The 27,909-nt window shown below is 39.3% G+C and overlaps 1 protein-coding gene across 4 annotated transcripts in view; it reads left to right on the top strand.

Moving 5' to 3' along the window:
- cltcl1 (clathrin, heavy chain-like 1) overlaps positions 1-27,796 on the top strand; it is a 28,055-nt gene extending 259 nt beyond the window's left edge. Inside the window, exons 2-33 of one of the 4 annotated variants that reach the window (XR_013771537.1) lie at positions 6,862-7,069; positions 8,524-8,792; positions 10,839-11,000; positions 11,211-11,324; positions 11,413-11,586; positions 11,795-11,992; positions 12,209-12,409; positions 12,705-12,857; positions 13,037-13,159; positions 13,649-13,786; positions 14,742-14,906; positions 15,089-15,269; positions 15,397-15,560; positions 15,663-15,788; positions 15,906-16,048; positions 17,431-17,665; positions 17,752-17,874; positions 17,960-18,105; positions 18,236-18,419; positions 18,686-18,878; positions 18,977-19,134; positions 19,344-19,508; positions 19,895-20,170; positions 20,606-20,755; positions 20,851-20,982; positions 21,094-21,204; positions 21,811-21,981; positions 22,161-22,382; positions 22,590-22,639; positions 22,740-22,766; positions 25,096-25,171; positions 26,086-26,149. Coding sequence is in view for 3 of the 4 variants with exons in the window: in XM_079251132.1 (XP_079107258.1) it covers positions 6,862-7,069; positions 8,524-8,792; positions 10,839-11,000; positions 11,211-11,324; positions 11,413-11,586; positions 11,795-11,992; positions 12,209-12,409; positions 12,705-12,857; positions 13,037-13,159; positions 13,649-13,786; positions 14,742-14,906; positions 15,089-15,269; positions 15,397-15,560; positions 15,663-15,788; positions 15,906-16,048; positions 17,431-17,665; positions 17,752-17,874; positions 17,960-18,105; positions 18,236-18,419; positions 18,686-18,878; positions 18,977-19,134; positions 19,344-19,508; positions 19,895-20,170; positions 20,606-20,755; positions 20,851-20,982; positions 21,094-21,204; positions 21,811-21,981; positions 22,161-22,382; positions 22,740-22,766; positions 25,096-25,171; positions 26,086-26,225 (5,028 nt within the window). In the remaining variant the exon portion in view is untranslated. Of the gene's footprint in view, positions 1-6,861; positions 7,070-8,523; positions 8,793-10,838; positions 11,001-11,210; positions 11,325-11,412; positions 11,587-11,794; positions 11,993-12,208; positions 12,410-12,704; positions 12,858-13,036; positions 13,160-13,648; positions 13,787-14,741; positions 14,907-15,088; positions 15,270-15,396; positions 15,561-15,662; positions 15,789-15,905; positions 16,049-17,430; positions 17,666-17,751; positions 17,875-17,959; positions 18,106-18,235; positions 18,420-18,685; positions 18,879-18,976; positions 19,135-19,343; positions 19,509-19,894; positions 20,171-20,605; positions 20,756-20,850; positions 20,983-21,093; positions 21,205-21,810; positions 21,982-22,160; positions 22,383-22,589; positions 22,640-22,739; positions 22,767-25,095; positions 25,172-26,085 lie in introns of all 4 variants that reach the window. The other 3 variants (XM_079251133.1, XM_079251132.1, XM_079251134.1) reach the window with 3 other exon arrangements.
- The last annotated feature ends 113 nt before the right edge of the window (positions 27,797-27,909 follow it).

The raw sequence follows: 27,909 nt of genomic DNA, 5'->3' as shown, positions 1-27,909 counted from the left end.
CTCCACACACACACACACACACACACACACACACACACACACACACACACACACTCACACACTCTCTCTCTCTCTCTCTCTCTCACACACACACACACACACAGAGCACATGTCGCATTTAAATGGAATCTGAAATAGGGCTGCAGGGTGGTGCTCAATATAGCTACAGGCCTAGTTTTCTCCTGCTGGGCAGATGATGACTTGTAAAAATTGAACAGTGAGGTTATACACAGCTCCAATGCGGACCGACGCGTGGAAACCCCGCAGTTTTCTCTTGTAAGTTGCAAACGCCACTGTCTTTACAAGACAAACTGCGGCGTTTTCACTCTTTCTGCTGCCGACAACTGAGCTCAGCTGTTCACGGTTACATTGTAACTGAGACCTGAATGGCACTTGCTCCAGCTTTGTTGCAGCAACATCCCAACGTTGTAACCTCCTGTCGTGTAAATGTATTTTTTACATGCATATTAAAGAAATCCTTAACTTATTAATCATATGATGATAGTACGAGGTATGTTTACACAGTTTTGTTATTATTATTTTGCATTAATAAAACTGTATCGATTCATCGTGTGGGTCTGAGAACTAAAGCCAAACGTGAAAGATTGTTACTGGATTTATTTTACTTGTTTCCAGGTTCTACCTATTTCTTGTCTGTGGAGCATCTGAGCAGCTTTCATAAATAAATCAGCATCAATGTATAAGAGTAGCACAGGTCTTGTAAACTGGTCACTAATCTCTTGTTGGGAGAAAAATGCATAATGTCCTTTTGCAGTCTATTACAAGCAAAGAAACCAAACAACCACTCATGGTTGCCAGCAGGGGAACTGTTTCGACTATGGCTTCCTATTTTTCCAGCGGTTTTGGACTTTTTAATCGTCCCATTGCAGCCCCCACTCTTTGCTTGGTGTCTTTCAACCCAAAGAAAAACTTTGTGACGCACCCCTCCACCTCTATTGGTCTGTAGCTTGTTGTTATGGTAACAGCAGGCAGCAAAATGGCCTTTTACAAGTAGGAAAAAAAAAGCACAGTTCCCACCCCCTCCACGCTTTCTTCCTCTGGCCAGTAGCCCCTCTTTTCTCAGCCAAAGATCCTCTATCCAGTAAAAAACTGTGCTGGCCAAGAGAAAGCTTGCAGCCTCCTGTAGCAAGCTCTTTGCCTTACTGGTATAAGTTGCACCATCGCTCAGTGATGGGAGTTCAGAGCAGCATCTGGCATTGGCTGGGTTATTAGTTCAGAATGCTCTCAACAACACATACCTTTTGGCTTATACATCTCTTAAGAACATCTTGCCTTGAGACACTGATAAGCAGAAGACTTCTTTATGTTCCACCTCTACCGTGAAATCCCAGTTCTGCCCCAGTTGTATCCCCCTGTGAATCTAGGTGGCTCCAGCAGAGTGAAAAATGCTTGGAATTTGCTAACCCAAGACTTTGTGCCTCAAGTTGTTTGGCTTTTTTTTTCTTGGCCTGGTATTTACAGCACAGTGTCTGCTGTCTGGGCCAGATTTCAGGAGTTTTTCATGTATCCAAGGTACCTCTATATACGCTACCAGTTTATTGCACTGATTAAATGACAATATGTGCTGTTAATTCACTAAACAGAGCTGTGATACTGATCTCTGAAAGTGCAAAAATGAGTCATATCAAGCCAGTCTTGCTCTGCTGCTGTCTGTCAGTGCTATGGCCTTTTGTTGGAGCAGCAGGAAGAACACAAATGTGTACCGTGTGGACGCTCCTGAACATTGTGGATTTATGTTAGCAGAGTTCAACCTGCAGCTTTGCGGTTGTTTGTGATGAAACGATGCCACCGTGTCAAACTAATGGATGTGTTAGATGGAGAGATGAGGTAAGCAGGCTCGTCTAAATCTGGTAAATTACATCAGGATAGGAAGCAGGATGACAGAACAGGCCAATGGAACAGATCAGTGACTGCAGTGGTGGCTGGCAGGGACAAGATGAGCGTCTGTGTTCAGTCACCGAAATTCAATCATGAATGCAGTTAAAGCTCCCTCACACATGCAGTCCTCGCTCTGTGTCTTTCTATAATGTTAAATGAATCGTTAACTGTTCAACCTGGGTTAAATAATGTATGTAGATTTGTGGTTTATACTCTTAAATGGCCAACATGTGGATTACATTCATTTTGAAGTGAAATAGCCACTAATCAGTTTATGGTAACACATTTTAGAGACAACAGGATATAATCCATACATCTGACAACTTAGAAGCAGGAAATTTTTCAAAATTGTTTAAAAAAATTGTTTGAAAGGAGCTTGTTTAGCTCCCAGTGAGCTGTGTGACAGCTACACTGACATTTATCCTCTTTACAAGTGCAAAAATGGTCCCATATTACCCAAATCCCTGGGTGTCCACATGTGCAGCACATTCTTAGTCTAAAACTAACTAGAACCCAAACGTAGCCTGTCACTGAGCTCTTTGAGCAGCTTGTAGACCTTTCTGTCTTTGGAAAATATTCAGCCCTTGCCCTTCTTAAGTAGAAAAAGACATGAAGACCGCCTTTCCCAGACAGGGACACTGTTTTACTGCTATATTTACATACATTTTTGTGTTGCTGTTTTTATTACGGTTTATAATGTAATTTATTGAACATACACTGACATCCATTGTGGTTGTCGATGCATTTTCAATGAGGAGCAGCTCCTCATTCAGCGGGTTCGAGCTACAACCACTGTTCTCAAACAATTACCTGTTTGGTTCTTTCAACTTCTGAGGTTCTTCAGTCTTGGTAATTATCAAGTGTCCTAAAAGGAAAGGATAACTATTAGTGTTCTTGGTTGGCAGTAAAGTGAGCCGCCCCTTTGACTGGCCATTTGTGGTCCAAGTGCAGCTAACTACATAAGCAAGTAAACATAGTTTTTGTCACACAATTAGCTGTCGACTACTGATCTCAGCACTGGAGCATCTCTGTTTGCTAAAAGCTCACTAAAAATGGTAACCTTGCCTGTAACACATTAATTGGCTTTATGGATTTTGTGGAACTGAACGTTTATATTAAAATTCTTGTTATGAAAAACAGAAATATGTGCAGGTTGGCTGTAAACTTTATGGGGAAAGTCCAGTAAACAACTACCAGGGCCCACTGAAAAAGACCAGCTTTCATTGCTGTGTAGTATTTGACTAACTTGGCAACATTTCTGATAAGATGCACTGACAGTTTTAGATGAAACCAAGAGGTTGTTGTTTGTTGGGTCAGCTGTTTGTTGTTATCTTGCAACGCATTTCTTTAAAAAAGAAAACTTAAAGTACTTGTTTTGAGTTTACCAATCAGTTTTTTTAGTACCACTCATAAGGGCACAATAATACAAGTATGGATTAAGTATTTAGTGCTAAAAATGCCCTTGAAAGAAGTTCTGCAGTGACTGTAAATTTGGTTGACTCCTCTGATAGTCCCAGCGGCTCCTGTGGTGGAAAAACACCCAATCTTTTCTATTCTTCTAGTTCTGTTTATGTTTCACTTGACCCTTGAGGAAAATTGCAGCTTTGAGTAGGTAAAGGTGAGCTTAGCTGCCAAAAGCTTCTGCCAAAACACAACAGAAGTTTGAGGTAGGTGAGTGAACCAAAACATTAAATCTGCGGGATGAAAACTTGAAGAAAAGAGCTGAAAGACACTGAAGTGAATGTAGTCGGGTCTTACGCTTACAGGTTTTTATACTTTATCATTGTGTCTGTACATGTATTAATATTGTTATTAAAAATAGGTCCTGCGCCTGCCTGACCAGTCCAGCGTGTGTCATGTGTCTTGCCTGCTATTTGTTGGGTTAAACCTGCCCAACCCTGAAATGGGAAAAGCTGTGTGAAAAATAAATGAATGAAATTAATGATGAATGCAGTGTCAGTGATTTCGTTTACTTGTACATTTATATACCTTCTCAAGTCTCTTTAGCAAACTCAGTTTTGCCAACATCTTAGAGTGCCATATTGTTATTTTTTTCTGAATTAATAACTCTTAATAGTTTTTCTGCCATCTTGTCATTAACCTGAAAACCATAAGCCGCTGATGCACTGCATCCACCCAGTCTATGAGTCACCAAATGCTGCTTATGCTGTATCATGAGTGAATCTCTACTGCCAGTGTGATATCTATCTTGTTTTTGTTATTGCTAATCTCAGTTGTTGAGGGAAGATGACTTGCATCTGTGATGTGTTACGAGAGGTAGTTTATGGGTCCATGGAGACGGTAGGCTGTAGCTGAAGTGTGACTGTGGTTTACAGACTTATACTGAGACGAAATGCAGGGAGGATTGTGTTCTTGTGAGTCAGTCGTCCCACCCTCAACTGTAAATTGCCAAAGGCCGGTGTTACTGGAAGTACTCTGAACAGACCAACCTACAGCTCTTATACACAGTTCCTCGCTTTTAATGAGAGGTACATAACTAATTTTTTTGCTTTGTCTTTAGCAAGATGCTAAGAAGTATCTTAATTTCCTTCTTTTACCTCCCATCCTTATCCTCCTCCTCATCATCTTTATTGTAGTTCCCTCCCGTCTCCCCCCACAGATAATTTTGGCAGTCCTGAGGAGATGCAGCATATGGCTCCAATCTTCCCTCCAGTCTTCTCTGTGGCCTTTTCAAGATCCCTTTATCTTGTGCATCCTTACAATGTCCTAGAAATCTGCACATGAATTTGTGCCTGAAATGACACAATTTGTAAAGTGTTGTTTCCTATTATTATTCCTATATTAATATGACTAATTGTGACCACAGTTGTATTCAATCACAATGGTACTGGGTACTGATTTGATTACCAGTTATTTTGTTTAAAATGAATGATAAAAACAATGATAATTGAGTTTAAAATACCAACTTCAGCCTTCCAAAGTATCAGGGTATCTTTTTATTAGGCATTTTTAAAAATGTTTTTATTTATATGAATTTTACATGTATTTGAATGTATCCACACCAGGAAAAGGTGGGTGAAGCAACATAAAAATCAACGGAAAAGATGAATGAAGCAACTGTTATCAGTGCTAACAGGCAAACATCTACTGTAAATGCTCAGGATGATTGACTGCTGCATTCACAGACTGCATTTGCAAACATTTGCAATTCCGTTTCCCTTGCATTCAGAATGGTGGGGAAGAAATGCTTTTTTGTCAGTCGACTAATGTTTTATGCTTTTAGCCATTTATAGATTTGAGTATGTTTCAGTTAAAGGTTGAGAAATTACACTATGTAAGGAAAATGCATCATCTTGTTAATAAAAAATGCTATGGATAGTTTGAGTTAAAGGTTTGTGTCCCAGGACTGTTTTTTTTTTTTTTTTAAATTTTTTTATTAATATTTTACTGAAATAAAAGGCTTTCTTGATGATCTGAACTTTGTTGTGTAAGATTGTAAAAACTGTATTTACTGATTAGGATTAATAAGAAAAATGTTCTTTAAGGCAAATTTTTATGTTTTAATCCTTAACTGTTCACACATCCTGTTTTGGAGAAGACATGACTTAAAAAGCTGAGCAGTCATGATTTGTTGTTCTCGTCCACCAGCCGACCGAGAGATAGTAGAGTCCTTGTGATGAGTGCAAAGATTCCTTTCTGCTTGCCTCAGACTGCATAATGCCGTCAGTTCAGTCATCAGATAGTGCATGCATGTTTTGGTCTGTCCTCAGCTCAGTTGGCTTGACAGTGTGCACAATATATTTTCTATTCACCAAGCAGGTGCTTCACATGTTTATTCTGCAAAGATTTGATATGTCTTTTGAATGGGATTTATTGAAATTACTTTATTGGGATCTTATTTGATCTTCGTCTGAATGAGTGAATTTCATTTCACTAGTTTCCTTTGATGTCTTCTCAGAGTGGTTTCAAGATAAACTAATTTGAGTCCTGATTTAGTCACAGATCGTATAACTTTGCATGTTTTTCTGAACAGTTGCGACGGGATGAAACTTACAGTGGCAGCATTGTATGCCATCAGGTTTTAGACACAGTTCCAAGAATTCCTTCAGTAAATTATTAGTAGCTTTGATAAGAGTGTGTGATACTTCAGCGTTAACATCCTGATCTCTGCTCTAAGCACACACTCAAATTCATTTAACCCTTTAAGACAAGTGGTATTTTGCTTTGCCAGCGTAGCACTTAACATGTTTTGTTAAATCTGTTGAATACAAATGAATACAACTTATTTATAGATGCTATAGTTTGTCCTTATATTTAACCCTATAAAACCTAATTTATATTGTAAATCTTTTTTCTAAGTTTGACCTGATGAGAAAGGCACCAGTCCTGTGCCACAACTGTGTATTTTAAGTCTTAAAGGCTGCCTTGCGAGGTTTTATAAGAACCTTTTTTTTCTTTTATGACAGCAGTTATCTAGTGGTTAATAGTATGTATTGGAACACTATACTAGATCAAAAGAAGTATAAATGTTTTGTATAAGGCAACCTCTGAGAAGCATCTGTAACTGTTGATGATTCCCATGATCAGATCCAGGCTGTAGTTGTCGTTTCCCTTTATTTTGTTTCTTATACTAGCATCATCTGTTCTTTTAACTCTACCAGTGTGATTTTAGGTCCCAAACTTTTGACCTTTGCCGTTATCTTCAACATACAAATGTTGTCACTAGCTGTGTGAACAGAGACTTTTTGTTCTGTACACTGGTTAATTTTGTTTGTTTGCTTCATTAAAAATGATTAATCTGTAATATCAAATGGGTATGGCTGAATTCTAGTCGGACTGCAAAGCAAAATCCTGTGTCCCTGATATTTTATTCCTTCTCTGCAAGCTGCCTAGCATCCTGCCTTCACCACCTCTTGGCCAGTGTCTGCTGGCATAGACTACAGCCATCTCCAAGAAGAAAATGGTTGCTGCTTCTAAGTTTTTATTTCTCTCTATTTCCAGTTGCAGAATCTGGGTGTGAACCCAGCAAACATTGGCTTCAGTTATCTGACCATGGAGTCAGACAAGTTTATCTGCATCAGAGAGAAGGTGGGGGAGCAGAATCAGGTGGTGATTGTGGACATGTCGGACCCCACCAACCCAATAAGGAGACCGATATCTGCTGACAGCGCGATCATGAACCCCGCCAGCAAGGTCATTGCCTTAAAAGGTAATGTGGTGACGCATACAGTCAAACATATTCAGACACATCACTAGCTGATAAATAAAAAAATACTGTGTTATTGAGAGAAAAAATAGTTTGCTTTTGTTAATGGTGGCTTTAAGCCAACACTTGGGTTATTATTGCTGTTTAAATTCCCAGATTGAAGTCTGCATCCTGTCTGTTTATTTGTCTTTAGTTTGAACAGATTTAGCAAACCACAAGTTTTGTGGGAATGCCACAGCCACGTGATACCCAATGGCCTGTCAGTGTTTTAAAGATGTAGCATGCACTCACATTTATTGCCTCAATGTACTAAATTGGTTGTGCAGATTGATTGTTTGTCATGGTGTCTTGCCCTTAAAGCACCAACGCAAATGCTGATTAGGATGATTTGCCTGTAATGCTTTCTCTCTCCTTCCCTTCCCCCTTTGAAGACACCAACCCTCCCCGTTTGCTCTTTCCTTGTGGCCTATCTTTGTCTTCTCTTTCTTACCTGATTGACACTTTGCTTTTTCTCCCTTGCTGTCTGTCAATTCTCAGACGGTGAGTTGCTTTCTGTCTGCTTGCCTGCCTGTCTGGCACTCTGTTGTGATGACACAGTAGCCATGTCTCTCATAAAAGCCTCCCCCATGTCCCTCCTAAGTATGGAGAGCCATTTTGACCACTAAATAATCATAATTGAGACGACATTCTACAACTTTTACCACCTTTAAACTCTAGTTTGATCAAACCTGCTGGCATACACACTTCTTTTATGAGAACTACACGTGTTGGCATGACTTGGCTTTATGCTGGTAGAATGGATGTTTGGTATGCATCATCTGATTTTACTCAGTGAAAAAGCCGGGGGACTGTGTGGGTCTTTGCAGGCCTGTGTGAATGCGTGCCAGCAGCCATATTGATGTTCAGATCTTTCCTTGCTGGACAGAAGGAAAGCCATTAATGTATCATAAAGTTTGTGTGTGCTGTTGGTCGTTTGTACAACAGCTCCAGTCTTCACTGGACTCATTCATTACCTCACCTGTTTGTTTTGTTGTGGGTTTATTGGTAAGTGGAGGTTACAACTGGTCACATGGAGGACTAGCAGTTATATTCCAGAGCACATAAACATGATTATGGCTCAGCAACAGGCAGCCATTATGACCTTTCTCAGCGCCGCCATCTGCTCTGTGTAGCTGCTGGTCAGTTGAATCCAAGTGCAAGTCTCAGCTTGGTTATTGTCCACAGGGTGGTGCTGCCTTGTATTTATTACCCGTCATGCTTTTCAGGGAGTTTCAGTTACCATTTAAAAAATTATATAATTTTATCTGAAACATCACCTGGTTCTTCATCTGAGTGGAGGGTGACAATTACTTTAGCTAGTTTCACCATATCAATAGGTGTTGATAGTAAAAACTAAATAAAACATCAGCCTGCTGGTCCTTCTCACCTCCCCTTTCTATTTGTTTACCTCTACTCAGCTGCCAAGACACTGCAGATCTTCAACATTGAGATGAAGAGTAAGATGAAGGCTCACACTATGTCCGAGGAGGTCTTGTTCTGGAAGTGGATATCAGTAAACACCGTTGCCTTGGTAACGGATACTGCCGTCTACCACTGGAGCATGGAGGGGGATTCCCAACCAAGCAAAGTGTTTGATCGGCATGCCAGTCTGGCGGGATGTCAGATCATTAACTACAGAACTGATGAGCAACAGAAGTGGTTGCTGCTGATCGGGATTTCCGCGCAGGTATGAACTCTCACGAGCATGTATACTCATGCCTCATACAGGAGAAGAGCATGTGACAGAAAAATGTCTTTGAAAGGAATTTCAGTCCGATCTCTGAGCTGCAGCTTCACTGAGCAAAATCCAAGATGACTTTTTTTTTTTTTTTGTCTTTCTCTTCCTCTGTTCATCAGCTTTCTAAAAGCCAACAAAAAGGATGTTTTGATGTCTAGAAATATTATAGTTGTTGACAATTTGCAGAAAAAATAAGTTTTAGCTGCCCTGTTTGATCTTGTCTTCAGTAGCATTGTCTCTTAGTATAAAGGAAAAACTATCAGAAAAGTGTAAGAGGTGTTTATCACCTTTAAGAAAAAAAAAGAAAAAAAAAAAGTCTGTGAACCAGTCTTGGGAGGGTCCTCTCTTCATGTGTCTTAATGTGAGCTTTGTATGGGACTTTTGTGCAGAAATGGGTCATAGTCACAGACTGCATATAAAAGATGGATGTACCCGCCATTATTTGACACAAGTGACTCCAGTGCTGTTTCAGTGGTAGAACTAGTTCTACGTTGGTTTTAACTAAAGAACTGTTCTGGTTGTCCAAAACCAGGGAGATACTTCAAAACCATGTAGTTACATCATTTTAAATGTCTGTCAGTACATGTTCTGTTATTCCTAAAGTGTATCTGAATGTTTTTAACCAGTGCAGGGAGGCAGTTTAACATCACAAAAAATGACGAGTAATGATGTTAGAATTCAACTCAGTTCTTTTCAGCTTTATGTGGATACTGACCAACACAGCATTGACAGTAGCCGTGTTGATGATCATAGCTGCCAATGGTGTTTACAAATTCAGCTACAAACCGTGATTGTGAATGCTGCTTTATGGTGCATCAGGCAGCATTCACAGATACAACTGGTAATAGAAAACAGTAGGAAAATAAGAGGAACTCTGAGTTTATTTTCTTCCTCTGCTGCTTTCTCTTTAGATCCATGTTGCATCTTAGTTTGTTTTATTATTCTGTCTTAAATTGAGATTTTCTTTGTTTTAAATTGATGTAAACCTGATATTCTTTATGTTTAGCTAGTATTGTGATGTCCATAATGTGACCCCCAGCCAAAAACATAAGCAGTTCTTTGCTCTACAGAGTTGGCTCTGGTGTTGTACCAGTTTTTAGGTTCTGGAGCATGAACTCTGTTAAACACACCAACAGAAGGAACTGCTTCAGATTTAGCTTTGGCCTCGAACTGTTTTTTTTTATTTTAGTTTTAGGGAAAAAAAAAAAAGAAACCCAGCAACTTTACTGAAATGAAATTCTAAAATTGTGAACCTTTGAGTTTGTCACTTTGTTGTTGGCAGCTTGGATTTTTGTGTATAAAATTGATATATAATTTGATCTGAATAAGAACCAGAGTCAGAGGTGGAGATTCAAGAGGTGGGGGTCAAGTAGCTCACCTGTCACTTAACATACTCTTCTCATTGATAATATGTTATGTATTTCAAATCTTGAAACCATTTCAATGAAAATGTTTGCTGTTGTGCACTGTGGTGTTAAGTTCTGCTAATAAAATGTCCAGAAAAGTATCACACAGAATAACTCATTCAAATATAAACTATTTTGTTTAATGCCAGTGACCACAAACTCTTTCCCTTTCTTGATCAGAATGGTTTAAAAAGAACAGTACTGCTCTGTGTTGGCACAGCTCATGATATTTACTAGAAAACATCCTGTAAGACGGAAAGCATCGAAATATATGTTTGGTTTTTTTTTTGCTGTGAGTTTGTCAGAAACTTGCAAAAAAATGGTTTAAAGTAGAAACCTTAATGTCTAGGAAATGAAATGGCATATTTCCAAAAACTAACTGGATATGGTTCCTGTAACCATATACAAGTCATTACTTCACTGTCCAGTCATTTTACTGACTAAACTATGCTTTTGCATACATACACTGCATATAAACTATTACTCCAAAGTAGAAGGATGATAAACAAGTCTGTTGTGAAATATGTTGACCTTTAACAACAGAAATGTCTTCAAACTGAAATAAATCCACTTTTGTTTTGTCCTGCAGCAAAACCGTGTTGTTGGGGCGATGCAGCTGTATTCTGTTGACAGAAAAGTCTCCCAACCCATTGAGGGTCATGCTGCTGCCTTTGGGGAGTTCAAAGTGGAAGGAAATGCCAAACCTTCCACTCTCTTCTGCTTTGCTGTTCGTTCACAGGCCGGAGGAAAGGTGAGGGCCGTTAGATTGTAATTTCATATCTCTCTTTATTTAACCCCTGAACAAATTTCTTGAATATGCAAGTTATTCAGCTGAAATCTTAGAAACTGGTTAAGGTTTATTGGACTGCAAATATCTCAAAATAGGTAGGCAAGAAAGGTTTATTGATGCTTTTCTTTTTTTGCTTTACTGGGACAATTAATTTGGAGATTCTTTTTCTAGTTGCACATCATTGAAGTTGGCCAACCAGCAACAGGAAACCAGCCATTTACTAAGAAAGCAGTGGATGTTTTCTTCCCACCAGAGGCGCAGACAGACTTTCCTGTAGCTATGCAGGTAAAGACGGACCCGATACTCATTAGCTTTTGTTGGTTTATGTATGACTTCTGAATGCTTAAGTGATCTCGCTGCCCCCCCCCTTTAGATTGGCAGTAAGCATGGTGTGATATATTTGATCACAAAGTATGGCTATATTCACCTGTATGACCTGGAGTCTGGAGTGTGTATCTACATGAACCGAATCAGTGCAGAGACCATTTTTGTCACTGCCCCTCATGAAACCACCTCGGGGATCATTGGTGTCAACAAGAAAGGACAGGTGAGGAAAAAAAGCAGTATTTAATTAATGGGTTTTTTTTGCCATAAAACAAATTGGCATGAGAGCTAAGAAAATGTATTATTTTGTCCTGCTGTGCTTAAATCTAAACTAAAGATATTCAGAATTTGCATATTTCCTTTAATAGCTGCTGTACCTTGTTAACTCGCATATAGCTGTGTTTTATATGGTGATTTATTTTTCTTTATAGGTTCTGTCAGTGTGTGTTGAAGAGGAAAACATTGTCAACTATGCCACAAATGTCTTGCAAAACCCTGATCTAGCCTTGAGGATGGCTGTTAGGTCAAATCTTGCAGGAGCAGAGGAGCTTTTTGCCAGGAAATTCAACACACTATTTGCCCAGGGAAGCTATTCAGAAGCTGCAAAAGTTGCTGCATCAGCACCCAAGGTGTGCCGGTCTCTGTTTGCTGTAGATTTACACGTTTTGATGTACACTACCTGCACACGAGAAGTTTTTTTTTTTTTTTTTTTTTGCACATTATGCAGATACTTTTTAAAACTATTTGTGGTTTAACAACCATGAAATTCTTCAAAATGATTCTGCTCCCTTGTTTTTTCCTCAACTAATAATTCCTCCTTTGTGCGCCTTCTTCCCTCCCCTCAGGGTATCCTGCGAACAGCAGAAACCATCCACAAGTTTCAGAGTGTCCCAGCCCAGCCGGGTCAGGCCTCTCCGCTTTTGCAGTATTTTGGTATTCTTTTGGACCAGGGCCAGCTCAACAAGTTTGAGTCTCTGGAGCTGTGCAGGCCTGTCCTGCAGCAGGGTCGCAAGCAGCTACTGGAGAAATGGCTGAAGGAGGACAAGGTAGGATGAAGCATTACAGGGAATGAAGAGTTACCTCATATTTGTGGGTTAACTAATAAAGTGCTTTATGTAACTATATCTGTAACTATTATTTATAAACATCTACGCCACCTGATTTTTCTAATTTCTGTAGGCTTTTTTCTTTTTTTTTCTGGGAGCCAAATGCAACATAATTACATTCCGCTGTGTTTGTATTTAGTTTTATAGAATTAATAATGAATAAAGTCCCAAACTTATCGTCTACATTATTATTTTTAGCACCTTTATGACGATAAACTGATGGACTGTGTTGCAGCTGGAGTGTTCAGAGGAGCTGGGAGACCTGGTGAAAGCCTCTGACCCAACGCTCGCTCTTAGCGTCTTCCTCAGAGCTAATGTCCCAAACAAGGTCATTCAGTGCTTTGCAGAGACTGGACAGTTCCAGAAAATAGTGTTGTATGCTAAAAAGGTAATCAACAACTCTGAAATCTCCTTTTTTTTTTTTGTCTAATTTATGATGTGTAGAAAAATGACTCCATACACTTACATTTCAAAACCTCTATTTTTTCATTAATACCATAATAAATAGAAAATTACTGTGAGAGCTTCAGGAAGAATTTTATTTTCACCCCTCCTGTGTTTCTGTAGGTGGGCTTCACCCCAGACTGGGTGTTTCTGCTGAGAAATGTGATGCGTGTGAATCCAGATCAGGGACTGCAGTTTGCCCAGATGCTGGTCCAAGATGAGGAGCCGCTGGCCAACATCAACCAGGTTATGCAGACATTAGCATCACTAACTCTTATACTGAAGACAAACAACCTTATCCCACCATGTGCCATCCTTTTTAAAAATACATCCGTGTGTTTACCAGCGTATATGCACGCAAATGCACAAAGTGCCCAGTGTAGGAGCCTCTGACTGTGTTATTCCAGATGTGGCAGTAATGCCAGGAATTCACTGCGTCAGTGACTCCCTCCTTTTAGAGCCACATCACTGCTCTGCTCTGTTTCAAGCAGAGGCGGATGAAACGGTGGAAGTTAAGACCTCTGTTTCTACTCAGCTGTTGACTCCACGGATGCTGTTAAATATTAAAAAGTGAATACATCTGGATGTTTGGTCTGTGGGGTTTAGTAATGTGACTTTGCACGCTTATTCAAACCCTACTTCAGTTGGTTGTAAATAAAATAAAATAAAATTCCTTCATTTTCCAAACTTTGTTTTTTCCTACTTACTGTTTCATTATTCTCTTTCTTTTCATAGATTGTTGATGTTTTCATGGAGGGGAGCTTAATTCAGCAGTGCACCTCCTTCTTGTTGGATGCCTTGAAGAACAACCGCCCAGCCGAGGGACACTTACAGACACGTCTGCTGGAGATGAACTTGATACACGCACCCCAGGTGAACAACTGACTTGTATGTCTCCACTGATTGCAATAAACAAAGCCTGTTAATAAAATTCATACAGAGGCTATGTACACCCAAGTGTCAGTAGCTAACTATATTATTTGCACCAAGGATAGAAGAGCCAATGTAGACGTGTACATGGAGAATATTATTTAATGCATAGTAGAAAAAAGCAGCTAGTTGAACGTGACAGTTTGTCCAATTTACTCGCAAACTCTGATCTTCCCCTAAACCTGACTCAGTAGTTCTCATATGCATATCTAATGCATATGCAGATGTTTGTCCTTTTTTTTATTTTGATGTTATTCAGTTAAAAAGACAGAAATTAGAAGCTAAAGATTATGTCTGTGCAAAGAAATCTGGGGGGACGTGTGGCGGGGTTGTTTATGTGTACCGTGTAGATGTGAGTACGATGAGTGTGTGTGTGTGTGTGTGTGTGTGTGTGTGTGTGTGTGTGTGAGTGTGAGTGTGAGTGTGAGAGAGAGAGAGAGAGAGAGAGAGAGAGAGAGAGAGAGAGAGAGAGAGAGAGAGAGAGAGAGTTTAATCAGGTGTGTTTTTGAACTCTGATGTTTTAATAGTTGTGTGTAAAGGTTTTGAATATAAAAATACTTGTTTTTATTTTATAAAGTACTTTGAGCTGCTTTTTTATGACAAGTGCCTCCTAAATAAATTTTGATTTATTTTATCCCAAAGTACAAAAGAAAAGTGAAAATTGATGGATTGTTATGATGAAAAAATGGAAAATAACGAATGCAAGTTGACATTGCAGCGAACTTGAAGGTTTTCTTTCACTCATTTATCGTCAACTATTGTCTCCTTCACTGGTTTCTTTGCAGGCACTGACGGAGCACGGTATAAATAGCCAAAGGCTGCAGTGTGACTGTTTTTTAACCACTGCAAAGATGCTTTGTAATATTAAAAATTATTCATGTATTTCTGAACATTTTAGGTGGCAGATGCCATCCTGGGGAACCAGATGTTTACACAGTATGACCGTGCCCATGTCGCTCAGCTGTGTGAGAAGGCAGGACTGCTGCAGAGAGCTCTCGAACACTACACTGACCTGTATGATATCAAACGAGCCGTGGTGCACACGCATCTGCTTAACCCTGAGGTACGCTTATAGAAGTGCGATCATGCTTGTGAACACCACTCCACTGGAAGAGGCTCATTTTTTATTGTTATGTCGTCGTATATCATTGCTGTTTGAACCCACAGCTTTTCTCTCCTTGTTGTTTAGCTTACGCAGTGCCTCACTTTTTCTGTTTTCTTTTCTTAATCTGGTTTGTCATATAGTGGCTGGTGAACTTTTTTGGCTCCTTGTCAGTCGAAGACTCCTTAGAGTGTTTGAGGGCGATGCTGTCGGCTAATATCAGGCAGAACCTGCAGTTGTGTGTCCAGGTAGCATCCAAATATCACGAGCAGCTGGGAACGCAGGCATTGGTTGAGCTCTTTGAATCCTTCAAGAGTTATGAAGGTATGTGTGCTGGTGTTCCTACTTGGGGCCATGTTGGATTAAAATCTGCCTCTTTTTTTTTTTGCAGTTTTTAGGTTATAAGAGAGAGTTTATTGTTCCTTTCTTCATCTGCAATCTCTTTTTTAAGGCTTGTTTTACTTCCTGGGGTCGATCGTGAATTTTAGCCAGGAGCCTGACGTTCACTTTAAATACATCCAGGCTGCCTGTAAGACGGGTCAGATCAAGGAGGTGGAGAGAATCTGTAGAGAGAGCAACTGCTATGATCCAGAAAGAGTTAAAAACTTCCTCAAGGTAAAAAGACTTAATGTTGTTTATTATTATTATTATTGCTATAAGCATTACACGCATGCAGTTGATCACAAGTTCATAATATTCTCTTTCGGCTGTCAACAGGAGGCTAAGCTAACAGACCAGCTTCCTCTTATCATTGTGTGTGATCGCTTTGACTTCGTCCATGACCTGGTGCTCTACCTCTACCGCAATAATCTGCAGAAATACATTGAGATCTATGTACAGAAAGTAAGAGAATGAATAACAATAAAAAAAGAACCTACAAGCCAAATGTAATGCACAACTGGTTTCTGTCTGATATAGGCTTCTCTTTAATTGTGCTACATTCTTATGGGCTGCTTTCAGGTGAATCCCAGTCGTTTGCCAGTGGTGATTGGTGGTTTGTTGGACGTAGACTGTTCTGAGGATGTAATTAAGAACCTGATCATGGTAGTGCGAGGTCAGTTTTCCACTGATGAGCTGGTGGAGGAGGTGGAGAAGAGGAACAGGTAAGTCTAAATGATGAATAGATTTGCATTTTTTAAGCTGAATCTGTATGTATTAACATGAAATTATTTGTGCTCCAAGTGACCTGGTAAATGCTGCATTCTAAAACATTAAAAACATGTTAAATGTCATTACATTTTCAATGTTCTGTTGTAGAGCATCCAAGTTTTTCAAGGCACAGTAAACCTTTAGACCACACACACCCATCCCATGATGGAACTGATCAGGAACTACTAAAGAAAACTTTGAGGACACAAAAGCTTTAAGTCTGCCTCTAAATTCTCCAGATGCTGTAAAGCATCCACAAGATGCACTGGGACAAAATTGAATCCAAAGATGCTCCATCTTATAACACACAAGATCCAAAAGATGTGATCTGTGTCCCAGTATCAGAGACCACCAACTCTTTTGTGCTTCTTTAGGAGCAGAAACTTGATTCTCACAGCATTTGGGGAGTTTGTTTTCATGTTTTTACTGATTTGTGTAAGTACCGTGTTGGTGTGTAAAGGGGAACACTTATAGGTGTTAAACATGTTTGGGCCATGTTTAAACCATCTCTTACAGTTTTTCCAGTATTTACAGAAGGGATCAGCTACAATTTAGACCAGGTTTTTACAAACCACAGTGTTAAAATTAAATACTAACCTAAAAGATCTAATCTGAAATCTACAAATCTACTCCATTTCTTTTTTTTAATTAAATGGATTTATTGACATGTGTTCTTCATGAATAAAGATATAGACACAACAGAAGTGACTGAAATGCTGATATAATAATAATAATTAAAAAAAAAGAAAGTATGTTGGCTGAAAATTTCTGTTGTGCTCTGTGCATACTCTTCAGTTTGTTGGTGTAAAGTTAAAGTAAATATTTGGATTTTTGGCACAAAAGAATCATCACATGTCTCGACGAACTGTTTGCAGACATCTTTCATGGATGCCTCAGTGATGCAAGACAGATAAGCTGTTCCCCTTTCTGTATCAACAAATATGAAATTAACAGAGTGCAGAGATAAAAACTTGGAGAATGGAGGTTGTATCTGAATGGCACAATACTACCATCTAGTGGTGTTATTCTGCATTACAGAGTTAGGAGCTTTTCTCAACACTTATTTAATGCTGGTGTTGGTGGCACTTGGGGTGCAGATAATCAACAAAAAGGCAGTCATACATGCCAAAAATATTCAGAACAAAAGCAGAATATTTAAGTAAAACACACTTAATAAAATTCTTTTATCTGTTTCTTTTTAACTGTATTCTTCAAGGGAATTAGTTCTCAAATGTTATTGTGAGTCTGTGTTGTTTTTCCGAGGCATGCAGTTTATTTTACACCACAGGGTCACCATAAGAATTTGTATTTAGAAATTTTGTCTCTGTCTCATCAGGCTGAAACTTCTGTTGCCGTGGTTGGAGTCACGTATCCATGAAGGATGTGAGGAGCCTGCTACCCACAATGCCCTGGCCAAGATCTATATTGACAGCAACAATACACCAGAGCGCTTCCTAAAGGAGAACCCCTTCTATGACAGCGCAGTGGTCGGACGCTACTGTGAGAAGAGAGACCCCCACTTGGCCTGTGTGGCTTATGAGAGAGGACAGTGTGACCTGGACCTCATCAAAGTGTGTAGATCATCTCACACAGCATTTACGTGAACTATACAGAAGAGGCTTGTTTAAACTATTTACCATAAATATATTCTCCTCAGGTGTGCAACGAGAACTCGTTATTCAAGAGTGAAGCTCGATATCTGGTACGGCGAAAAGATCCTGAGCTTTGGGCGAATGTGTTAGAAGAAAACAACCCTTTCAGGAGACAACTCATCGACCAGGTTTGGTTTCTTGTGTTCTTCTCCAGAAGCGACCGCAAATGAGAACTGTTTTCCTACTTAACTCGTCCATTAAATCCTCCGTCAGGTGGTGCAGACAGCTCTGTCTGAGACCCAAGATCCAGAGGAAGTATCTGTTACAGTGAAGGCCTTCATGACTGCAGACTTGCCGAATGAGTTGATTGAGCTTCTGGAGAAAATTGTCCTGGATAACTCCGTCTTCAGTGAACACAGGTGCTGAACGCGGATACCTCAGCTTCACAATCTTTCCAGATTAACATGAAGTAGGCCCTTAAATTCCAACTGTGATTCGAATAATTCTTACTTTTTCCCCTTTCTCTCTTTCCCTTTCTATTTTCTCCAGAAACCTCCAGAATCTGCTGATTTTGACAGCTATCAAGGCTGACCGCACACGTGTGATGGAGTACATCAACCGGCTAGACAACTATGATGCTCCTGATATTGCAAATATTGCCATCAGCAATGAGCTCTTTGAGGAGGCGTTTGCTATTTTCAAGAAGTTTGATGTCAACACTTCTGCCATACAGGTAAAATAGGGATTTTCTCAAGTTGAGCAGAAATCAGAAGTGATGGGACAATTCTCAGGTTATTGCAAGTGCTATACTGTAGTACAGAACACTGATAGGTCTCTAGTTTTGAGTACAAGTTTCAGTAGATATGTTGGTGTGTCTGTAGCAGGAAATAGACATCAAAACATAGCTGTTAATATGTAAATTCACTACTTGTATTTGATCAAATCAAGTGACAGTTTTGGTTGAAATAATGCAGTTCTCTACTTTGCTAATTCCCGCAGGTATTGATAGAGCACATAGGGAACTTGGATCGTGCCTATGAGTTTGCTGAGCGCTGTAATGAGCCGGCAGTGTGGAGCCAGTTAGCCCGAGCTCAGCTGCACAGAGACCTGGTCAAGGAGGCCATTGACTCCTATATTAAAGCCGTCGACCCGTCGGCTTACATGGAGGTAGTCAACGCAGCCAGCAAGAATAGTAAGGTTTAGCTTTGCAACAAATCTCTGCTGCATGCTTGTCTTTTTTTTGTGTGGTCGATCTTGGCTGATCTCAAACATTTTGTTTGCATTTTGCAGATAATTGGGAAGACTTGGTGAAGTTCCTGCAGATGGCTCGGAAGAAAGCCAGAGAGTCATACGTGGAGACGGAGCTGATCTTTGCCTTAGCTAAAACAAACCGCTTGGCCGAGCTGGAAGAGTTTGTCAGTGGCCCAAATAATGCTCACATACAACAGGTAAGAAAAACATCCCACGGCTGCAAGTTGGTGGCGGTTCTGAGAAATGAAAGAAGTGTAGTGCTGCGTAAAGGTTTTTTGCTCATGCTTCCAAACCTGCTTTGGTTTTGGTCTGTCTACATGGAGTCAAAGATCATGCAGCTGAGCCAGATTGTGCATTTTGGTTTAGCAAACTACATATTGATCTAAAATGGTATCACTCTCCTCAGGTGGGCGATAGATGTTATGAGGACGGCATGTATGAAGCAGCCAAACTCTTGTACAACAACGTGTCCAACTTTGCCCGACTTGCTTCTACATTAGTCCACCTTGGAGAGTACCAGGCAGCTGTGGACAGCGCTAGAAAAGCAAACAGCACACGAACGTGGAAGGAGGTAACTGATATGTAGCAACGTAGCTAAAGGGTTAAATTATAACAGATACCGTATATGATATATATATCTGAGCACATTTAGCTTATTTATATTTGTAAATAATTTGGCTCTTAGAAAGGCAGTCCTGGGTCAAATTTAAGAAAATTGTCGTTTTCTTTTTTTTAATTCTGGGGACACTTTTGTTAGATCTTTACTAAATTCTTATGCTGTTAAAACATCCATGTTATAATTTAAAGCAGTGACAATGAATTAGAAAGACGAGGTGACTGAGATCAACTAATACAAATAAAAACCGCAACCAAGAAAAGCAAAAAAATAAGATAAATCTATAACCAAGACGAAGTGCTAAAGGATGTTGTGCCTGTTTTTCTGCTTGGTATCAACAGGTTTGCTTTGCATGTGTGGATGGGGAGGAGTTCCGGCTGGCGCAGATCTGCGGCCTTCACATCGTGATCCACGCAGATGAGCTGGAGGACCTGATCAGCTACTATCAGGACCGCGGGTACTTTGAGGAACTCATTGCTCTGCTGGAGGCGGCTCTGGGTTTGGAGCGTGCCCACATGGGCATGTTCACTGAGCTCGCCATCCTTTACTCAAAGTTTAAGCCACAGAAGATGAGGGAGCACCTGGAGCTCTTCTGGTCCAGAGTTAATATCCCAAAGGTGGGTGTTTGCGCCTCTGTGTTCTCAGGATTTAAGAATTTTGCATCTGTGTTACAACCTCTACAATTTGTTGCAAGATTTCCACTTCTAGTCAGCACACTTTGAGGAGAGTAATGTCTCTGACCATGTTGTAATGCTTTAATAACTGTTTGCTGTTATCTGTCCTCCTACCTTCAGTCATGCCAACACACTACATCTAGAAACTCCTGAAAAGAGTGGAATAGTGGGATGTTTAGTCTTTGAAAATGTGTAACTTCTTTCAACAGTTGCATAAAGTTGTCTCTTTGGGTCCTTTTGCCATATTGAAAAACATTCATTTTAACTCAGAAGTATGAAAATATGTGAAGTTAATTGTTTCTTTTTCTCTAAAGTTGATATATTTTCTGTCCTTGAATTTAACTAAACTTTTTTTTTTTTGTTTTCTGCGTTAACCAGGTTCTTCGTGCAGCTGAGCAGTCTCATTTATGGGCAGAGCTGGTTTTCCTGTACGATAAATACGAGGAGTATGACAACGCCATCATCACTATGATGAGTCATCCGACAAATGCATGGAAAGAAGGGCTCTTTAAAGATATCATTGCCAAGGTTGACACAAATATTTTTGAAGTGATTGAACTGGTTTTTTTTTTTTACACAAACAATAATCGTGTAAACATGTATGCTGTTTTTTTGGCTTTTAGGTTGCCAATGTGGAGTTGTACTATAAATCTCTTTCCTTCTACCTGGAGTACAAGCCGCTCCTACTGAATGACTTGCTGACTATTCTGTCTCCTCGGCTGGACCATAGCAGAGCGGTCAGCTATTTTAGCAAGGTAACAAACTGCACGGTCAACCTGTAAAATAAGTTTATTAATATAATTGACTATTTTCTACATAGAGCGCTCAACCTGCTGTTATGAATGGGTTTGTTTTTGCTTCCTCAGGTGAACCAGCTGAAACTGGTAAAGCCTTATTTGAGGTCTGTCCAGAATCATAACAACAAGTCTGTTAATGAGGCTCTAAACAACCTGCTGACAGAAGAGGAAGACTACCAGGTCTGTAGGTTACTGCTATGATCACTGCTCCGTAGATTTTTACCAAGTTAAATGAGATAATGAGAGAGATGAGAGAGGGAATTCAGAAAGCTGCTGCTGTCGGGTTAGCTTGCTATCACTAGTTGTTTTTAGCATTGAACATACTGGGCCCACCCCCGTTCCGGCGCTGGACTTCCAGCAATCAATCAGCGCGCACCCCAGTAACATTATTTCAACTAACATATTTATTTTTCAAAATCTTGCATGAAATCTCACAAGAAAAGTTTGATTATGAATAAAGGCACAGAAAAAGCACTTTTTAATTTTTTTCTGGTTTAATAAGTTTTTTTAAATAATTATTTAAAAACATTTAGAGGACAGTGGAGACATGAAAAACCAGGTTATGACTCCTTTAGGTACCAGTAACTGTTTGTTTCAGTGTGTTTAGTTGTTTTACAGTCAACATGTAAGAATATTTTAAACTATTTACGTCCCTCGTACTGTAGAGTATTTGATATTTGATTCTGTAGTTTACACACTTTTATGACTATTAGACTGATTTCTGCTTTGTGGTTCCTGTCTTCTCTGAATCGTAAGTGTAATTTAAATGTGTGTGTTTCTCCATAGGGCCTGAGAGCATCAATCGATGCATATGATAACTTTGACACCATTGGCTTGGCGCAGAGGTTAGAGAAACATGAGCTGATTGAGCTCAGGCGCATCGCTGCTTATCTTTACAAGGGAAACAACCGCTGGAGACAGAGCGTGGAGCTCTGCAAGAAGGACAAACTCTACAAGGTAAACGAAGAACCTCAAATGACATCAGAAGAAAGTAAGAGCAGCACAGTGCTGCCAAGTGTGAAGTTTCCTCTAATTCCAGTAGATGGCACTCTTTATTTCTCTATTCTTGTTTTTGCTTTTCCTTTTGTTTTTCGTACTCAGTCGTTTTAAATACCCCTACCTTTCTGTCTTCCCAGGATGCCATGCTATATGCTGCAGAGTCCAAGGATGCTGAACTGGCAGAGACTCTGCTCCAGTGGTTCCTGGAGGAGGGCAGGAAGGAGTGCTTTGCTGCCTGTTTGTTTGCGTCCTATGACCTCCTGCACCCTGACGTTGTGCTGGAGCTTGCTTGGAAGCATAACATTGTGGACTTTGCCATGCCATACTTCATCCAAGTGATGAGAGAATACCTCACAAAGGTTAGAGCAGAAGACCTGCATGAAAGCTTGCTTTTAACTATTGTTTAAATAGAAAAGTTTAGAAATATTTAGGAGTAAATTCAGAATTTCTGTTGCACAATTATGGATGTTTAGATGATCAGATTTCCTGTTAAAAAAAAAAAAAAAACAACAAAAAACCTGTCTTTAAAGGTGATGGGTGGACAGTGGTTTGTAATATCTTTGCAGGTGTTGCAAACATGGGTGATAGCACTGGGAAGAGAAGACAAAGAGAAATGGTTGTTCAGGGCATCTGCCAGTAGTCATTGTAATCTCCTAAAATGCTGAGCTGTAGATACGTGTGGTCACGAGCAGTCATCTCTTTGGATTTTTTTCCAGGTTGATGAATATGCAGCGAAGGTGATGGTCTCTGGCCCTCTTTTTATATCTCTGTGTTCTTCCTGTTTTTGTTGTAACTCATGTCGTAGGTTTCTGATGTAGGAACCTAGCATGGACTGTAGATTGAGTATGGCACAGCTAGCTCTGGAGAGCTGTAATAGAAGTCTGCAGGCTTTTGTTCCACTTCATCGTCAGCAGATTTTAAGTTTGTCAGCTGAAACGCGACTTGAAAGGATCTTCCTGAAGAAGCCAGTTTCCAGCTGGTGACACTAAAAATAAAGGCAAAAATTCTGCTTTTTTTTTCTTTTCTTTTTGGTGTTCTAAATAGAAAATAAATCATGAAAAATCTTTGCTAACAGGCTAATGCTAAATGATGCAACATTTGTAGGAAATGAACCTCTTTCTGTTGTAAATAACTTCTACAGTTATTTACTGTTGAAGAGAAATTAAACATTAAAGGAGAGTGGGTTCCTTTTGACTTATTTTAGGTCTTTAAGTCTTGGTTGTATTCATGCTTGATATTGTAGCACCAAGTTAGAATTAGTGGAGAGCCTCTGACTTTAGACTCTGCGACGTCTGGAGCAAAAGCCTGGTCAGAGTATTTTAAAACCCAAACTAAGTTGAACCTGTCTTGGCCTAGAAGATGCATCTCACCCTCTAACTCCTCTGTCATGGGGCTGCATCTAGCGCGCAATGGCATTTGAAAAAAAATCTTGACTCCACTGTGTGAAATAAGAAATGGTAATAATCCCATTCAGCTAAATCTTGAAAACTCAAATAAATAGAAGCGAAGAAGCCTTTCTAGTTAGATGCATCCCCATGTTTCTAACTGCAGGTCTGAATTTAATTCTTGGATTAGCTGAGGGATCCAAACACTAACAATAATGTGAATTCTGCTCCCTCTTTTTTAGCTCATCAGATTTTAATCTGGGAATTTATTATCAAACATTAATTCCAAAAATGATTTTCTATTTATTCACTATGTGTTATTTTGTACTGCAAAGTTCTTTCCAGGTGCTGTTTATTCTTTTCACATCTTTGTCAGAAGGGTTTTTTCAGCCATGTGATTACAACTCAACCGAAACTCACACTGATTTAGCCTCACCGCTGTTTAAGCCGCTTCCACTTACATCAGAAACCTTTTGTCTTCAGCTGCCCCTACGGTCAAAGCACAATGCCTGGTTATTTCTTTGCACTTAGTTATTAAGAGGAACGGCGCTATGAGCAGCTCAGTATGCTAAGACTGAATGCCTGGCAAAGATGAGCTGAAGCTATGAGCCTCTGACATGCAGCCCGATATGGTCCCACAGAATGAAAGACCCTTGATTCAGAATCTATGTTGAGGGCCTGCTCACAGCCATGCATGTTAACGCAACATATTTACAGATGCCAACTGGCTGGAAATGTAGCAGAAACATAAAGGCATGTACTATGCAGCTTCTCCTCTACTCAATTTATAATATTTATTTATGTAACCTTGATATTTACTATAATCCTACTTTTAAAGGGTCAGTTCACACACACACACACACACACACACACACACACACACACACACACACACAGAAATGCTCTCTGCCGAGCCATAGTGTTGTGATTTTTGTTGTAGCCTGTAGATTTTGTTTGCATGTAAAAAAAAAAAAAAACTTTTAAGACACTAAAAATTTGCATATATATAAACATGTGATTGTTCCTTTCTTAAATCAAACTATTTTTATTAGAAACTTTTATGGAGTTGGATATAAAGATAAAAAATAAACTTAGAAACAAAAACAAATGGAAATGGCTGTTACTGATGACATCTGCAAATCAATGATGTCCAAGAACATTTCAGCCTGGACGACACATCGTAATTCTTTTTTCTTTCTTTTGTTATTTAGGGTCTTTTTTCTTTGCCCTTAACAACACACACACCTTTTTTTTTTTTTGTTATTTGGGTGAACTTACCCTTTAATTGTTAACTTTTGTATTAGGGTTGTTCTCGAGTGTGTTACCAGTCTTGCATGTTCTAAGAATTGTATGTGATGAATTTACTTCACTTGTCACATGTCTCAGTATTTATTTACATGAAATTTAAAGCTGTAGTGCAGCCACAAATGTGAGGTATAAGAGTTTAGTTCTTATACAACTAACAAAAAACATTTAAATAAAGTTTGTTTGTTATTATAATAACTATGTTGTAGGTGTCCTGAAAAAATCTATTTCCAAAATATGTTGACAGATAACATGCATAACCATGCTAAAACACTTGTTTTAAGATTTTTGCAGATCACCTACAATATATAAATGAATTGTTGGCTCTGATTGGTGTGAGCAAGAAACATCTGAGCTATCCTGTTGTTTTTGTTGCCGTCAGGTGGACAAACTGGAGGAAGCAGAAAGCCAAAGGAAAACTGAAGAGGAGGTGACAGAACCTCAGCCAATGGTGTTTGGTAGGTTTACAGGCAGTAGCTGTTTCAGACTCATGTAAATTTGTTTTATTCAGTTAGAATTGGATTAAATAACTACTTTCTGTGTTTTTAAAATGAAACCTAACTAGATGTGTGATCATTGTGTGAAAATGGCTCAAATCTTTCCTTTTTTTTATTTTTTTTTTTTTTTAAATTAAGCTGGTTATGAGCTCATTCAGTGAGTCACAGGAAAGATGATTAAGCTATTATTACCTACGGCAAGGAGGTTATGCTTTTGCAAGCATTTATCCATCTGGCTGCCTATTAGCAACTTTATACAATAACTACTGGATTAATTTTTTTGTTTTTTTTTCCCTGAGGATGGGTCTTTGTCTAACTTATATTCCATGAAATGTTTGGAGTGCACTAAAAGGAATTGTGGACACAAGGATTTTAGGATTCTTCACAATATTGAAGAAATGAGCTGTTTGTTTCTAGTGTATTTATTTATTTATTTATTGATTGATTGATTTTGTTAAATGACCCAAAGAGACTTGAGTACATGTACCTGATTAATGACCTTTACATTAAAGAAAGGGGTTTCTTGCTATTTATATTAATTTTGCACAACCTTATATTTTACAATAACATAGCCTTTAGCATAGAATTGTAAAATGATTACATATCCATGTAAATATAGTAGCTACTACAGCACCATGTTAAGAGACTCCAAGGGCAGTCCAGAGGCTGTTCTTGTCAATAATAGCATGATGTTCTTGCCTCCAGTTCCTGCAGCAGAGACTTTTAATGTCTAATAACCAACTGGCATGGGAAAAACATTTGCTTTTTTGTGTGATAACTGATTACTAAAGTGCAGTGTTAAAAAAACAAAACAAAAAAAAAAAAAACACGCTGCAGCCTTTGGGATGTAATTCTCTGTTTATTTGTGTTGACAGGCCAGCAGCTGATGTTGACTGCTGCTGCTGCCGCTGCTACTGCTTCTCCAGTGACTCCTCAGCCAGTGTACCCGGGCTATGGCTACCCTGCTACTGCTGCAGGGTACCCCGCTCAACCTGCCTATGGCTTCAACATGTAGAGCCCTAACTCCTCCTCCATCTGTTGCACCCGTTCTCCTCCTACACATATCCTCACCTTTGAGCCGAACCAGAAACTGAAATGTGCTGCTGTGGGTCTCGGTTGACAGCTTGGAGACCTGAACTTCCCAACAAGACTTTTATCCATGTTCCCTGAAACTGCAGTAGAAACACCTCATCTCTTGCTTCTTTACTCCCAACTTAGATGGGTGGCATCAGAGACACTAGAAGGACTTTGGTGGCATGAAGTTGGATTGACACCCCCTCCATCTTTTCCACTTGGACATTTTTAACAGCATCACTGATCTAAGCAGCATGAAGTTGCCTCTCAGCTCCTGGAGGAAGAAACGTACCTTTAGTGACAAGAAACCACTCTGTCCTGTTGCTGTCCATGTAGACTTTATTAACCATAAAGCTGCTTTTTTTTTTTCCCTTTTTTTCTTTTCTAAATTTCAGCACTGATGAAGAAGACTTAACTGAGGAGTAGATAGGAATATGTATGTTACCTCCTCCCTCCTAAAGCACTGTTACAGCCTTACATACTGTGAGGAGGCGGCTTATTTGTTCACGTTTAACTTCACAACTGTCTCATGCTCTGATTAGGAGGACAGTTACTGTGCAATAGTTTTGTTCTTTCACAACAGATACAAAGTGTTTGCTGTATTCAGACTGAGGACACTTGTCAATGAGGTTACAATTTGTGTATGTTTATGTGTGTTTGAGAGAGAGAGAGAGAGAGAGAGAGAGAGAGAGAGTGTGTGTGTGCGCAGCATCTAAAGCCACCAAACCAAGAGACACTCAGTAAGATTTCCACTCCTTTTGTAGGGTCAGAGTGGGTTGATCTGGTCAGTCAGCTTTTTAAGAAACCAGTTGCAGATATTAGGTGTTTCAGGACGGTTGTGAAAGGAAAAATGAAAGAAAGCAAGTTGTATAACAAAAAAAAGAGGTATGTGCTGTAGGCTGTGCATGTGCTGCCTAATGACAATGCTGCAACAAGGAGCACAACTGTCATTTTACACTCAAGTATATCAAGTATTACTGATGTTGTGTTAAAAGCTAAGCAATGTATTACAAAATATTCTCACCCAACTAACAGAAAAGCTAAGTTCCAAGACTTGAGATAAAAAAAAACAAAAAAACAAAAGAAATAAAAATGAACAAATAAATGAAAAAAAAAAACAAACAAAAAAACGTCCTGATGCCAGCCTGGTAGAATCATTGTACTGAAAGCAGTGTATAATTTAAGTATATTAAAATACCTAACAAATAAAAAAGATAAAATATTATGGAATACCGTATGTATTGTCTATAGTGTATTGTTGTAGTCTAAAAAGCAGAACAATGATTTTGTAAGAAAAAGACAAAAATGCAAAACTGCAGTTTAATAAAAGGCAAAGTCTTGAGGCAAGGATGCTCAAAGTGGTGATGGTTCAGTTTTCTTTGTTTGATAAACTCAGTTCTGTCCCATGATCGTGATTTGAACATGATTTTTTTAGTGCAAAAGGCAAAAATCTGAGCTGCACTCAAAGCACTCCCTTTACCTGCACATATCATGCACTCAGACCAATAAAGTTTACACACTGTGTCCGATTGTTCTTTTTTTGTCTGCTTTGCATCTGTTAACATCAAAACCTTAAGGTTGGTTTTACGAGTGTAAACATGAAATAATCTGTTGCACTACTATGT

Source organism: Telmatherina bonti (genome assembly GCF_933228915.1).
Source record: "Telmatherina bonti genome assembly, chromosome: 13".
Taxonomy (NCBI): Eukaryota; Metazoa; Chordata; class Actinopteri; order Atheriniformes; family Telmatherinidae; genus Telmatherina; species Telmatherina bonti.
The sequence above is the reverse complement of the archived record's forward strand: the minus strand, read 5'-3'. Positions and strand labels throughout refer to the sequence as shown.